The sequence below is a fragment of the Solanum lycopersicum genome, chromosome 7, assembly GCF_036512215.1.
Source record: "Solanum lycopersicum chromosome 7, SLM_r2.1".
In the NCBI taxonomy this organism is placed as follows: domain Eukaryota; kingdom Viridiplantae; phylum Streptophyta; class Magnoliopsida; order Solanales; family Solanaceae; genus Solanum; species Solanum lycopersicum.
The window spans coordinates 4,808,562-4,823,090 of NC_090806.1; the positions used below are offsets into that span (position 1 = coordinate 4,808,562).

Genomic DNA, 14,529 nt, shown 5'->3' on the forward strand with positions numbered 1-14,529 from the left:
AAGCCCATCCAAACGGACCCTTAGTTCAATTTGTTCCAAAATAATCATTCAACTAAAAAAAATAAAAAATAAACATATGGTCTATTGAATAAATTATCCTTTCTAAGTATTCATTTTTATTTAAATTTTTGTGGTATATATTATAAAATATGTGGAAATAATCATATACACAATAGTTATATGAGAAAAATACATTGATAATTAATTCTTCAATGCTTCCAAAATATTACTAGAAATACTCGAACATGTTCGTAAAGAGTAATCCTCTAATAAAATAATTTGTAATAATTGTCTGTACTAAAATGAACATTATTTTCTCATATGAATTTAGAATGTGACATTTCTTTTTGATATAATTTCAAAATTACGATATGATAGAATAGTTCAATTGACTATAAAATATGTTTAAGACATGTCTGAATAATCAAGTCACTCATTCGAGATTGTTTGTTTTTTGATATAGTGTTGATCGTTGTCAACTCTAAGCTCTGAGAAATTTAGAATTTTATCTAATGATTCACAACACCCTCAATGTTCCAGGAATCACACCAATCATTCAAGATTTTAAAATCACCCTTGACATGTCACGACCCAAATCGGATCGCGACTGGCACCCACACTTACCCTCCTATGTGAGCGAACCAATCCATCTAAACCTTAACATTTCAATATAATATCAACAGAAAGTAATGCGGAAGACTTAACTCATTAATAAAAACCAATTCAATAACTTCTAAAATCCAACATCTATTATTCCCCAAAATCTGGAAGTCATCACCACAAGAACATCTATAAATCAAATGACTAAACTAAGAGTATTCTAAAAGCTAAAACAAGTAAAAGCTAGTCCATGCCGGAACATCAAGGCATCAAGACGTGAAGAGGAAGATCCAGTCCAAGCTAGAAGCATTAGCTCACCCTGATATCTGGAGTAATGAAGACTGGCTAGAGTTACTGTTGAGTCGAAGATGACGGCACGTTTGCTGCATTCCACAAATAAACAAGAAGAAAACGTAAAAGTAGGGGTCAGTACAAAACACGGGTACTGAGTAGATATCATCGGCCAACTCAAAATAGAAATCAATATATACCAAGTAATATCATAAATCAACTATGATACTCAACATGTAGCAACAACAAGTACTATATCATTAACAATTACCGTCAAGTTCACACATGAGGACTCAAGCCTCAATACATACTCATTTGGGAATTAGATTCATTAAATTGAACATATTAACATCTTTCCAGATTCATTATCTTTATTCCTCTTGTGTCGGTACGTGACACTCCGCTCCCTTACTACTATGTGTCGGAACGTGACACTCAGATCCCCTAATTCTACGTGTTGGTTCGTGACACCCGATCCCCTAAATCTACGTGTCGATTCGTGACACCCGATCCCCTAAATCTACGTGTCGATTCGTGAGTATCATCCTTGAGAAGGAAAGAGAAACGATAGAGAGAGGATCGAACGAGAGGAAAAACACAAAGCTTGGGAAATCGCTTGCTTGATCACGAATCTTCGGTGGAGGTAGGTTATGGTTTATGCTTTCATAGTAAACTCTTAATAGAGAATGATATGTATTGGGTAGTATTGTAAACCCTTCTGTGTGCTTAATTGTATGCATGCATGAATGTGATTATATGATTGTGATGAAACAAGCATGATGAAGCTATTGAATCCCAAATCTTGATAAAAACCCAATCTCTTGTTAATGATGATGCCTTAGTATAAAAGAAGGCTTAGTGAACTAAAGTAATGAGAGTAATGATGCCTTGGTATAAAAGAAGGCTTGATGAACTAAAGTAATGATATTGATGATGCCTTGGTATAAGAGAAGGCTTGATGAATTGATAGAATGAGTTTAGGGGATCGGGTGTCACGAACCGACACGTAGATTTAGGGGATCGGGTGTCACGAACCGACACGTAGATTTAGGGGATCGGGTGTCACGAACCGACACGTAGATTTAGGGGATCGGGTGTCACGAACCGACACGTAGATTTAGGGGATCGGGTGTCACGAACCGACACGTAGATTTAGGGGATCGGTTGTCACGAACCGACACGTAGATTTAGGGGATCGGGAGTCACGAACCGACACGTAGAATTAGGGGATCAGAGTGTCACGTTCCGACACATAGTGGTAAGGGATCGGAATGTCACGTACCGACACAAGAGGAATAAAGATAATGAATCTTGAAAGACGTTAATATACTCAATCTAATAAATCTAATTTCCAAATGAGTATGGTATTGAGGCTTGAGTCCTCATGTGTGAACTTGACGGTAATTGTTAATGATATAATACTTGTTGTTGCTACATGTTGAGTATTATAGTTGATTTTATGATATTACTTGGTATATACTGTTTTCTATTTTGAGTTGGCCGATGATATCTACTCAGTACCCGTGTTTTGTACTGACCCCTACTTTTATGTTTTCTTCTTGTTATTTGTGGAGTGCAGCAAACGTGCCGTCGTCTTCAACTCAACCGTAATTCTAGCCAGTCTTCAATTACACCGGATTTCAGGGTGAGCTAATGCTTCTAGCTTGGACTGGGTCTTCCTCTTCACGTCTTGATGCCTTGAAGTTCCGGCATGGACTAGCTTTTACTTGTTTTAGCTTTTTAGAATACTCTTAGTTTAGTAATTTGATCATAGATGTTCTTGTGGTGATGACTTCCAGATTTTGGGGATAATAATAGTTGTTGAGTTTTTAGAAGTTATTGAATTGGTTTTTATTAAGGAGTTTAAGTCTTCCGCATTACTTTCTGTTGATATTATATTGAAATGTTAAGGTTTAGATTGGTTGGTTCGCTCACATAGGAGGGTAAGTGTGGGTGCCAGTCGCGGCCCGATTTGGGTCGTGACATTTAGAATTTCATCTATTGATTCAGAACACCCCCAAATGACTCAAGAATGACACCAATCATTCAAGAAATTAAAATCACCTTCAATATTAAATAGATTTGTTAGAAATGAGACTCAACTTTGTTAATTCAAAATGTTGGCTTTGGTTAATTTTTTCAAATTTCTAGCTTTCAAAAATTGAAATCTCCACCAAACGTCACTCTATCACCTTAACGAGTCGTATCATACTTTCTCCCAAATCATAGGTATTATATAAAACCATTTACAAAAGACTGAATCCGTAAACATAGTCTAAATAAGTACATGACATGTTAAAAATGTATAATTTACACATGAAAATAAGGAAGTTGTTCTATGAAGCTTCACTGAACTTGCACCCAAACTACGACACGTGAAATAACAAGATTAGTATCTCGAGAACTTAAATTCTTCAATTTTTTTAGAGTGAAATCACGCTGAAAATAATATGTTTGAGTGTGTGAGTGAACAAACCCAACACTATGGAAACTTACATATCGCTTAGGGATCATTAGACCCATGACGAAATTCTGCAACAAGACGCAAGAATCTCGACGAACGCTTGATCCTCTCCTTTTTTCTCTTCTCGAATTCTCAACTAAAATCCTAGGCATATATTAGGATTATTAAACTGAACCTAATAGGATTACACTCATAAAATATTACTAAAAACGAATTAAATCTGATTGAGATAGGAAAGACCAAAATACCCCTCACCATCTTCGGCTAACTTTATTTAACTGGACAACCTAACATTAAAAGACCATATCTTACCAAACTTGACACGTAGCGAACGCGGCGGCATTGGAAAAATAATTCAAAGATCTTTCTTAAGGTGTCTTTTAGCACACACTAACTCATCAGGTACTAGTAGTTATTGTCGTTTGAAGTTAACTAAAAATTCATACTTAGCTTAACCCTCCAAATTTCAGATTTTTTTGTTATTTCCAATTTAGTTCCTTGAGAACTCAAGGTGCTACATCTAGGGATCTTAACACTCAATTTTTTTTAATTCCTTGGTAAAATCTAATTCACTATGAAGAAAGGTTCGAGACTTGGTTTAAATTTTTGTAGGGGTGTTACAATTACAATCTACGGATCGAAAAATAAATTTAGGGAGTGAAAACCTTACATGTAGCCTCATGAATGGTGGGAAAATGTCAAGAAAATACCTCGGTTATTTCCTTAGCTCTCAAGTTTGAAAATTACAGAATAAAATGTTATTGGGCTTTATTTGCAACTTTATATCAAGTTTGTCCTGCCATAGCAGTACTCACCCCGCTATAACGGCCCTGCCTTGGCTGCGAAAATTCCGCCATAGCGGCTTGCACAAAAACAGTGAGCAATGATAAGAATTTCAAACCTCTATTTCACAATACACCTTCAACCAACGACACTCAAAAACTATCCGTTCACACTAAGGTCGATTTTGGGAGTTCTACTTGCTCAAATTTAATTTCGTAATGTCGTACACTTTTCTTAACGAATTATCTATCTAATCATGTGATCAAATTCATGATTAAATCACCCAATTGCTAATATATTTCCCTACACCTCACAGATTGTGATTTCATCCAAATCTAAACGAGGTTGGAAAATCCCAAGTTACTGTGAGAATTTTTTCGGCCCAAATTTTTTCTCTGTGGACTTTTATATAACGATGAAACTCAATCATTATAAAACTTTAATTTATGAATTTTAAAAGATCAATACATACAATCAATGATGTTATCATGTAGATAGAGTGATTCAACACGTTAGCATTAGTTCATCTTGAGAAGTAGTAACGAGGGGCTTAATCTCTTAAAGTTGTCTGAATATTTCACCTAGTCACCTTAATTCAATTTGTACGTATTGATACTTAAATCATAATAAATTTATACCTATTTGATACAAAATCACAATCAGATACAAAAATGCGTGTATTTAAAATTTTGTGCATTAAAAACATATCAATAATATGATGACACATGATATATATCCAACTTTTTTAAAAATCTATCTAAATAATCCAAAATGAATTTTAGGAAAATAAAAATCTATTGTTTTGAATAACCCACTCACACTGAGTCTTCTTCTTCGAGACCTATATCCATAGCCATTCTTGTAGTAGAAAATATCATTTTCAATAGTTTTACGTGTCTAAAGAGAGTGTAGTACACATTTTTTACATGCCAGTATTTTTGTCTTATTGAAATGACTTTTGAACAAATAGAGTGTCTCTAATAGATACAAAAATAGGTGTAGGTGTTTAAATAAAATATGCGAACATTTTTAAGATACCGCATATGACTTAAGTCTAACAAAAATATTTTAGGATAATGATATACATTGAATTTGATATGTTAAAATGAAAATTGTAGTTCATATTTTTAATTCTACTACCGATCTTTTAAGATCATATATATTAGTGTATTGTACAGCAGGTTAACGTGTATATATATATATATATGTATATATATATATAAACATGGTATACCTTATTGTTTAGTCAATGACATATATAAGTTAACATAATTTTTTGTATGATTTCATAATGAATAATAATTATCATCATAATCTCCAATTGCTAGGACCAATATGGATATTTCCTTATGAGAGAATCATTTTTTTATTTTTCATTAAATAATTATCAATTCCTTACATTTTTTCTTTAAATAGAAAGATACTCAACATTATTCCTATTTAAGCTAAGCAATAGATGGAAAATTTTTAATCAAGTATAATTTTTTTTAATATTAGAGACAAAGATCCTTAACTATTTCTCACTATATAAATAACACCATCACCATCTCACTTATCACAACGAATATACACATTAACTCTCAAATATTTCTACTATAATAGTATAAGCATGGCCATCAAGAGTGTTTCAGTTCTTCTTTTTACCCTCCTTATACTTCTCATAGGTATTTTTAACCTACATTAATTAATTATTTCATGTTATCTCAAATCATTTTCAATTCTCACATATTTTGGCATTTTAATTTTGAACCTATTATTTTAAAATTTCAATTATTTTTCATGATAAAAATCTAGGAGACAAATCGATCAAATTTGTATCTTAGATCCATCTTTCATAATTATGCATCTATTGAAATTTGTATCTTAGATCCATCTTTCATATATTGAAATTCTGTATACATCTCTATTTGTAGGTTGTAATAGTATAGTCGATGCAGCTGGAAAGTGTTGTATGGATCACAAAAATATAAGTCCATGTATAGCAGGGAAAGATGATGATCCAGAAAACGATGGCAAATGTTGGAAATATTGCATTGATTCATGTGAGCGTGGAGGAGTATGTAAAAAAGTTGGGCAAAAGACTTTATGTCATTGCACATGTTCTTAGTTGAATTTCTACAAAAATTTAAAATGAAACTTATATTTACATTTATTCATTAAAGAGCATTTTTGTCCTTTTCGATGAATCATAGTGAATGTTTTATCTCTATTAAATATGTTTCTTTTTAATAGTATCAAGTTCAATGATTTTCTTTTGAAATAAATTAATTTTATTCCTCTTAAGGTAATTATGAGAGGAGTTAGGAATTTGGTAATTAAAATTTGTTCAATTTGTTCCAAAAATAATCATTCAACTTAAAAAAAAGAGAAAAATATGGTCTATTGAATAAATTATCCTAAGTATTCTATTTTATTTAATATTTTGTGGTATTATAAAATATGTTTAAGATATGTGGGAATATGTAACGACCCTCTAGAAAAATGATTAGAAGAAGAAATACCATGTAGAAAAATAAGAAGAAGATACAGTGAAGACCAACAAGGGGGGAAATTTTCTCTGATTTCTGACTTAATTTTCATCGAACAAGAAGCAACTATTTGACCAACAAAGGGGAAAATTTTCTCTGATTTCTGACTTAATTTTCATCGAACAAGAAGCAACTATTTGACCAACAAGGGGGAAAATTTTCTCTGATTTCTGACTTAATTTTCATCGAACAAGAAGCAACTATTTGACCAACAAGGGGGAAAATTTTCTCTGATTTCTGACTTAATTTTCATCGAACAAGAAGCAACTATTTGACCAACAAGGGGGAAAATTTTCTCTGATTTCTGACTTAATTTTCATCGAACAAGAAGCAACTATTTGACCAACAAGGGGGGAAATTTTCTCTGATTTCTGACTTAATTTTCATCGAACAAGAAGCAACTATTTGACCAACAAGGGGGAAAATTTTCTCTGATTTCTGACTTAATTTTCATTGAACAAGAAGCAACTATTTAACCTATTACAAAATAACAGAAATGGTAAATTAATTTAAGAGATAACAAACTTCTAACAAACTTTGCCCACCTATATAAATTCTAGAAGAAACATCTAATAAGAGAATCTTATGTTATGTACAAAAAGATGATAAAATGTAATGGGATATCAGTGAATGGGCTTTCTTGACTGATAATGTTGATATGAATGTTGGGTCGAATTTGATTTAGGAACACGTCCTGCGACCTGTTTCTCTTTATTCTTCAAATGAGACTTGTCTTTATATGAGACTTGACTTAGGGTACAGGTCCAGCGACCTGTTTCTCTTCATTCTTCATATGAGACCTGAATTTAGGGATTAAGACCAGGGCCTGGTTTTATGACTGCAGCCTGACCTGGTTTTCATGACTGAGCCCGGACTTTATGATATTTCTCTTCTCCTTGTCTGAGGCTTCTTAGAGATTTGTGAGGTAGTTGTTTGTCGTCTCAGCTGACTTTCTTTCTCCTTAGTTATGACCTTGTTATATTCTAGAAACAAGTTCATTTGAGACTAGCGTTTCTTTTAAATAATTTGAAATACTTTAGAGACTTGTGTACGTGACAACCAGATGTTTTGAATTGATTTTGAGATTTTCACATTTATTGTAATGATTGAGTTTTAGACTAATTTTTATTGGTGGGATAAGACGAGTGTCATCACATTCATCTTTGGGTCATGACAGGATATACCCAATAGCTATCCGAGAAAAATACAATAATAATTAGTTCAATCGAAGCTTCCATGCTCCCAAAATATTAGAAATATAAAATATTTGGGATTCATTTATTTAAACATTGTCTAAGCGACTTTTTTTTGTTGTTGAAAGCCACCCCATATGTGAAGAACAAATATCAATAGTATAAATTAATTATAGGATATGTTTAAGATATATTTGAATAATCAAGTCACTCATCGGAGATTGATGGTCTTGATAGAGTGTTGATCGTTGTCAACTCTAAACTCTAAAAAATTTAGAATTTCATTTAATGATTAAGAACACCACCAAATGACCCAAGAATGACACCGATCATTCAAGAAATTAAAATCACCCTCAATACAAATTAGATTTGTTAAAACTGAAACACAATTTTGTTAATTCAAAATGTTGGCTTTGGTGAAACTTTTCAAATTTCAAGCTTTCAAAAATTGAAATCTCCATCAAACGTCACCCTATCACCTCAAGAGTCGTATCATACTTTCTCAAATCATAGGTATTATATATAACCATTTACAAAAGACCGAATCCGCAAACATAGTCTAAATAGGTACATGACATGTTAAAAATGTACAATTTATACATTAAAATAAAGAAGTTTTTCTACGAAGCATCGCTATACTCACTCCCAAACTACGACACGTGACATTACAAGATTAGTATCAGTACAAATACACATAGACATTATCGATCAATCCAAACCTACGACATATTAAAAATAGACATACAATATGAAAAATTCCACCACCCCAGTCCTTAACCACTTGCTTTTACCATCCCTACCTCATTCCACTCCCTACTCCACACTTTGACATTCAACCCTCCAAATCATCTTCCAAGTAATCCACCACCCAAGGATCCAACACAGGTATATCACATAATAAAACGTGAATTCTATTCACTCATGGAACCACAAATACACACCCAATCCTCTCAAGGGATCCAAACCTAGACTATTAATATACCAACGCGATACTCGAGCCAATAAGTATTAGTGTTTATATCAAACATGACATCTAAGTCAATCGTTAGTATTTCTGTATCGACGTGATACCCAAGCCAACCAACAATCACAAATAATCATGCACAAACACTATTACAATGAACAATGACACTTTAAATCCACAAGTAAAATGAAACAAGTTCATTACATGAGATTATCAACATAATGTCATTACAAATCATTTCCTATGATTTCCCTAACATGCATAACAAAAGTTATACCATGAAGCAGTAAATATGCTTACATACATATATTAGACAACATACAACTATCAACTGTATCTCAACAACTTGATAGAAAACTATCTTACAATTACATAAATACCGTCTCAACAATAAAACTCAAGGTTAACAATCAAGAACTAGAGAACCATTCTCCCTAGTCATTGTCTTTTTCCTCCACAACAACAATAAACAACAATCTTTAGCCATCCAATTTTACTAAAAATAATTATTGTCATCTAAATAAAAATTAATAGCGGAATTACAACATAATTAATGTTGCACTATAAACATTTATCAAAATAATTATGATCCGCCAGTTCAAATGAATACAAATGAAAGAGTTGGTTTGGTTGTTGTGGAATCAAACTAAATGGAAGATGAATTAAACATGAATATTTGGTAGGAAGATATTTAGTACAAAATAAAAGTCAAAGATAGTATTTTGGTAGGTGAAGTTTAGGGAACTATAAAATGGTTTCATATTTTTAACCTTGACATTTTTGACATATATTGATGTCATTGATGACATCAATAGGATGAATTTATTCCTATAAATAAATAGCTCTTAATTCATTTTCAAATCATCCTCTCACTTGCCTCTCACCTTCTAAGGCATTTGTGTTCTCTCTCGTAGTATTTCACTTGTATTCTTTGTAGAGTGAAATAAATATTGATGCAGTTGTTCTTTGGTGGACATATAATCAATTTGATCCAAACCACGTAAAATATTGTTGTTCTTCCTTGTTCTTTAACTTCACGTTTCCACTAACAACAAATTTGAAAAATTCATAAATATGAAAATAATTATAATTCATGTAACATCGTGTCATTATTTTACAAGAAATGTATTTAAACTTTAATGTATTGAAAAAAAAAACATATACACAATCAATGAAGTTATCATGTAATAGAGTCATTCAAATAACTCACATATATTTTTAAATACAAATAACTCACATATATTTTTTTATATAATAGAAATGAACAAATCAATAATTTGTAGTTTATTAAAAGAAAACGTTTATATCGGCGTATATTTAATTCTTCTCCCATATATTTTCTTTTTGCTTCATTATAGAAACGTCATTTTGAATTTATTATTTTAAAAGTCAATTTTTATTTTTTCACTTACTTTCATGTAAAATTTATCATCTATGCCCAAGCCTTTGGTTTTTATATACACAAAAAATAAATTACAACATAGTCGGCAAAAATATTTTTACCATTTTTTCTCACCTTTTTCTTTTTTATTTTATTTCTCATATCTAAAACTAAAGAATAAAATTGAAAAGAATAAGAATAAAAAACTCCAATAATGATACTCAGAGCAATAAACAAAAAACATAATGTGAAAAGGATCAAATACACCATTACATGAACTTTTATATTAAAAAAAATTAACTCAAATTTAATTTTCATTTCTATTAGATAATAAAGATATATATATATGAATTATTTTTGTGACATATAATTATATGTAAGCTATCTTTATATGAAAGATATATAAAAGAATCAAACGGATATAAGTTGTAGTATTCAAAGAGACTTGCACTATAATAAAAATAATTTTTAGCGGTATTAAATATTGACATTAATAAAAAGTGTTAAAATTTTTACCGATATTAATTAATTGTCAATTAAATCAATATTGCTAAAGATTTTAAAAATATATACAAAAAATAACAATTCTTATAAAAAATACATATATAATAATAATTAAAAATTAAATACCTCTAGGCTTTTTATTGTATTGTTAAAAGTTGAGTAGGCATTTTGATACCAGTCCTCTGTAATAATATTTTAGTATATGACTATACCATGTGAATGTCATTGAGGCTCAGGGAATGTTCTTTTTGATGAAATAAAATTCGGAGAAACATTCACATATAGTCACTATAATTTGTGTATTAGTCACTATAATTTGTGTATTTATAAGTTAATAGACATAATTTAAATTGTTATATTCATATAATTTATAAATTTGTATAATTTGTGGTATATTTATATAATTTAATTATTTTATATAAATTTACAATAATAAATTTATATAATTATATATATAAAAAGTGTAATAATTATATAAATTTTAAATTATACAAAAAATTATATAAATTATATTATACAAACATGTGAATTATGTAAAACTAAAAAGTTGAGCCATATTATTATAGTTAAAAGCCGTGGCGGAGCCACATGTAGAGAAGGGATGTCGACTAACACCCCTTCGTCAGAAAATTACATTATATAGCTAGAATAAATTTTTATATATATATATATATATATATATATATATATATATATATATATATATATATATATATATATTGATACTCCTTCACTTTTACATAATTTTATTTCTTTAGATTTTGACACCCGTTAAACAAAATTTTAACTCCATCATTGATTAAAAGTAAATAGAGAATTATAATTAAAATAAACTATAATTATATTAACTAATTAACTAATATATATATATATTCGCTTATACGCAATTTTTCCGTAAATAGAATATACCCTTTATGATGTGCTGTTTTTTCCAAGATACGTGTATACATTTATCTTGCTACACGCAAATACATATATATTAGATCTTTATCTACTTTTCTTTTCTTTTTTTAACTAAAAATACTATATAATATAAATCAACATAAAGTTTTCATCATATTTATATGATAGCAAACATAAGAAAGTTTATCATAGTGAGAAAAAAAAAATCAATGGAAGCAACAAAAGAGAGGAAAGAGCAAATGGAAAAAAAAGAAGATCCTATGGCCAAAACTAGAGAAATAATTAGAGAAGCTATTATTAGTGATGGTCAAAATTATCCAAACACTAATAATATTGTTAAGAAGAAAGAAGGTGTTGAAGAACTTGAAGATGTTCTTGTTTTTTCAAGGACTGTCCAGAAAAAGGACTCTTCACTTGAGTGAAAGTATTAATTTTTACATGTCTCGATTAATTTAACGAGATATCTTTCATTTTTTACTAGTTCCTTTTTTTCTAAATTTATGTTATATTTTCCTTGTTAAGAGAGAGCTTTAATTTGTGTTTATAGTTTGTAGCTCGATGAAATAAAAATAAAATAAAAATGATCATATTTCTATTCCTTCTTATTCTTCCTCTAAATTATATTTAGCATTCATTTGTAGATACTCCATTAGGTTTTCCTATAGGAAAGGGTTTAAGAATATTTTGAGGTCAAAAGGGTAAACGAAAGGTGTCTTCATACCAATTTCAAATATTTTGTGGATATCTTATGCCCTTCACACGTGTTTTATGTTTGTAGATTATAATCTTCAAGAATAATTAATACTATAAAGATAAATAAATAAAAAATTATTAATTGTCTTAATTAAATTTTTTAGAATAACGATAATCTAAGACAAACTCATCATATAAATCACGATAGATAATTTTATTACACTAAATTGAGCGGAACACACCAAAGCAATAAAGGTAGAACATTATTGAACATAAATATTATGATGTCCAAATAATAGCAATGCTTAATATGAGTTTTCTCCTACCCAATTTTAACTATGAAAATATTTCAATCACTGAATTTGCTTATGCTATCCTTTGATCGAGCGTTATTTCGTAATAAAGCTTTATTCAAGTACAACAAAAATCTTAAAATGTCTACTCATCAAAAATGAAAGACACTACATCTTTGTCACATCCAAACATGTCCATGTATTCTTTCTTCAAATCTACTTGAAGAACAATTCCACTCCCACATTGTGTATCATACAACCAAAACATATCACTACGTCTCAATCCAAAACTTAGCAAACAAGGTTTACCCCAACCAAAATCAGCTTCATTAATAGGGAACCTACATAAACTTGATGCCATGCACACATCCACTTGGTCATCTTCTTCCCATTCTTGTATTTCTTTATGAAACTTGGTTGCTAGGGTATATATGTCATCACTTGATTTCGCAAATGAAATGTTAGTTTTTTGTATAACGTCCTTGATCAATAGTAAAATGTCTTTTAACTCCATTCCTGTTTCTCCCGGAATGAATTTGACCGGGACTTCAATAGCAAAATTTCCAAAGGAGTTTTCGTATCTTGGAAAGTCAATTTTACCACGTAAGTTCACAGGGACGCTCAATAAACAAGGTCTCATACGTCCATTATTTTTACGTTGAAAAATATTGATCAGAGCCCTCCATAGAAAAGCAATCACCAATTCAACTCGTGATGGTCTGATATGAACCACTCCAACATGTTCCCTAAGTTTTGATATCCCGAATTCATTTATGACAAACTTCCTCGCTACCATTTCAGGAAAATCATGATTAGGATCATCTCTAGGAGACTCGACTCTTTTTAACAAATGATTATCACTACTTGGTGGGAAAATGGTACCAAAATCATCAAAAGTGAAGCAATTGATCTTATTAATTCCCATTTTACTCACTTTAGACCACTCGTAAACAAATTTCAATGCTGTGAATCCGTCAACAACCGCGTGTTCAGCGCTCAGAGATAAAGCTAGCCCCTTACCACAAGCAAACTCCGTCACTTGCACTACAACTAGTGGAGTGATAGACAAATTCGAATCGTTACGATTGATTTTAGGGCAAAAATTCAATGCTAGGTCGATATCTTTTTGTGCATCCTTGAGGAAATCACAAAATTGAGAATCAACTTTTGCCTTTATATACAAAACACCTTCATCATGACAATTGATAGATTGACCATCACATGAAAATCTACCTGATGCTGGATAAACATGAGTTAAAAGCTTGGACAATGATTGTTGAAGTTGTTCATGTATAATGGAAATTTTAGGGGAGGTGGAATATTTGAGTGGATAGAAAAGAACACAAGGGACATGCATTTGGAGAGCAATTTGATCAAAGAAAGATAATTTGTAATTATTGGGGTGATCAACATCATTAACATGATTTGATTTTATGATATTTTTGGAAAGGATTTGAATCTTTGTAAGAGACTTAGACTCCATATTATTTGATTTTGGGGTGTTTGTTATAATATCTCCAAATTATGCCACTAATATATAGAGCCATACCAATTACCATGCCTCGAGATTGGATTTTACGCATTTAGTGCATTTTTTTATTGCCAACAACTAAGGTCAAAAGTGCTAATCAATACCTTCCTTCTATTCCAAGTTTCCAAGTCATAAACCATGTGTATATTTAGAATGATGGTTGGAATATTCTTCTCCTACTGTCCAACGATAGTTATTCTCTGTCAGACATGACATATAAATTAAGAAATGATAAATAATACGAGTAATATGATCATATTTCCCTTTAAATTGAATATGATCAATAGGTTGTATGTAGCAAAGTTAATTCTATATAAATAATAGTTTTTAAAAAAATATGTTTTATAAATAATATATTAATTATGTTCAACCACGTTTTACGTGATCGATTTCCAATATTT

General features: G+C 30.6%; 1 protein-coding gene across 1 annotated transcript; it reads right to left on the minus strand.

Annotated features, from left to right (window-relative positions):
• Positions 1–12,742: 12,742 nt before the first annotated feature.
• Positions 12,743–14,080, minus strand: LOC138337177 (stemmadenine O-acetyltransferase-like). The gene has a single exon (XM_069286808.1). The coding sequence runs from the start codon at positions 14,078–14,080 to the stop codon at positions 12,743–12,745; it is 1,338 nt and encodes a 445-aa protein (XP_069142909.1).
• Positions 14,081–14,529: the final 449 nt, after the last annotated feature.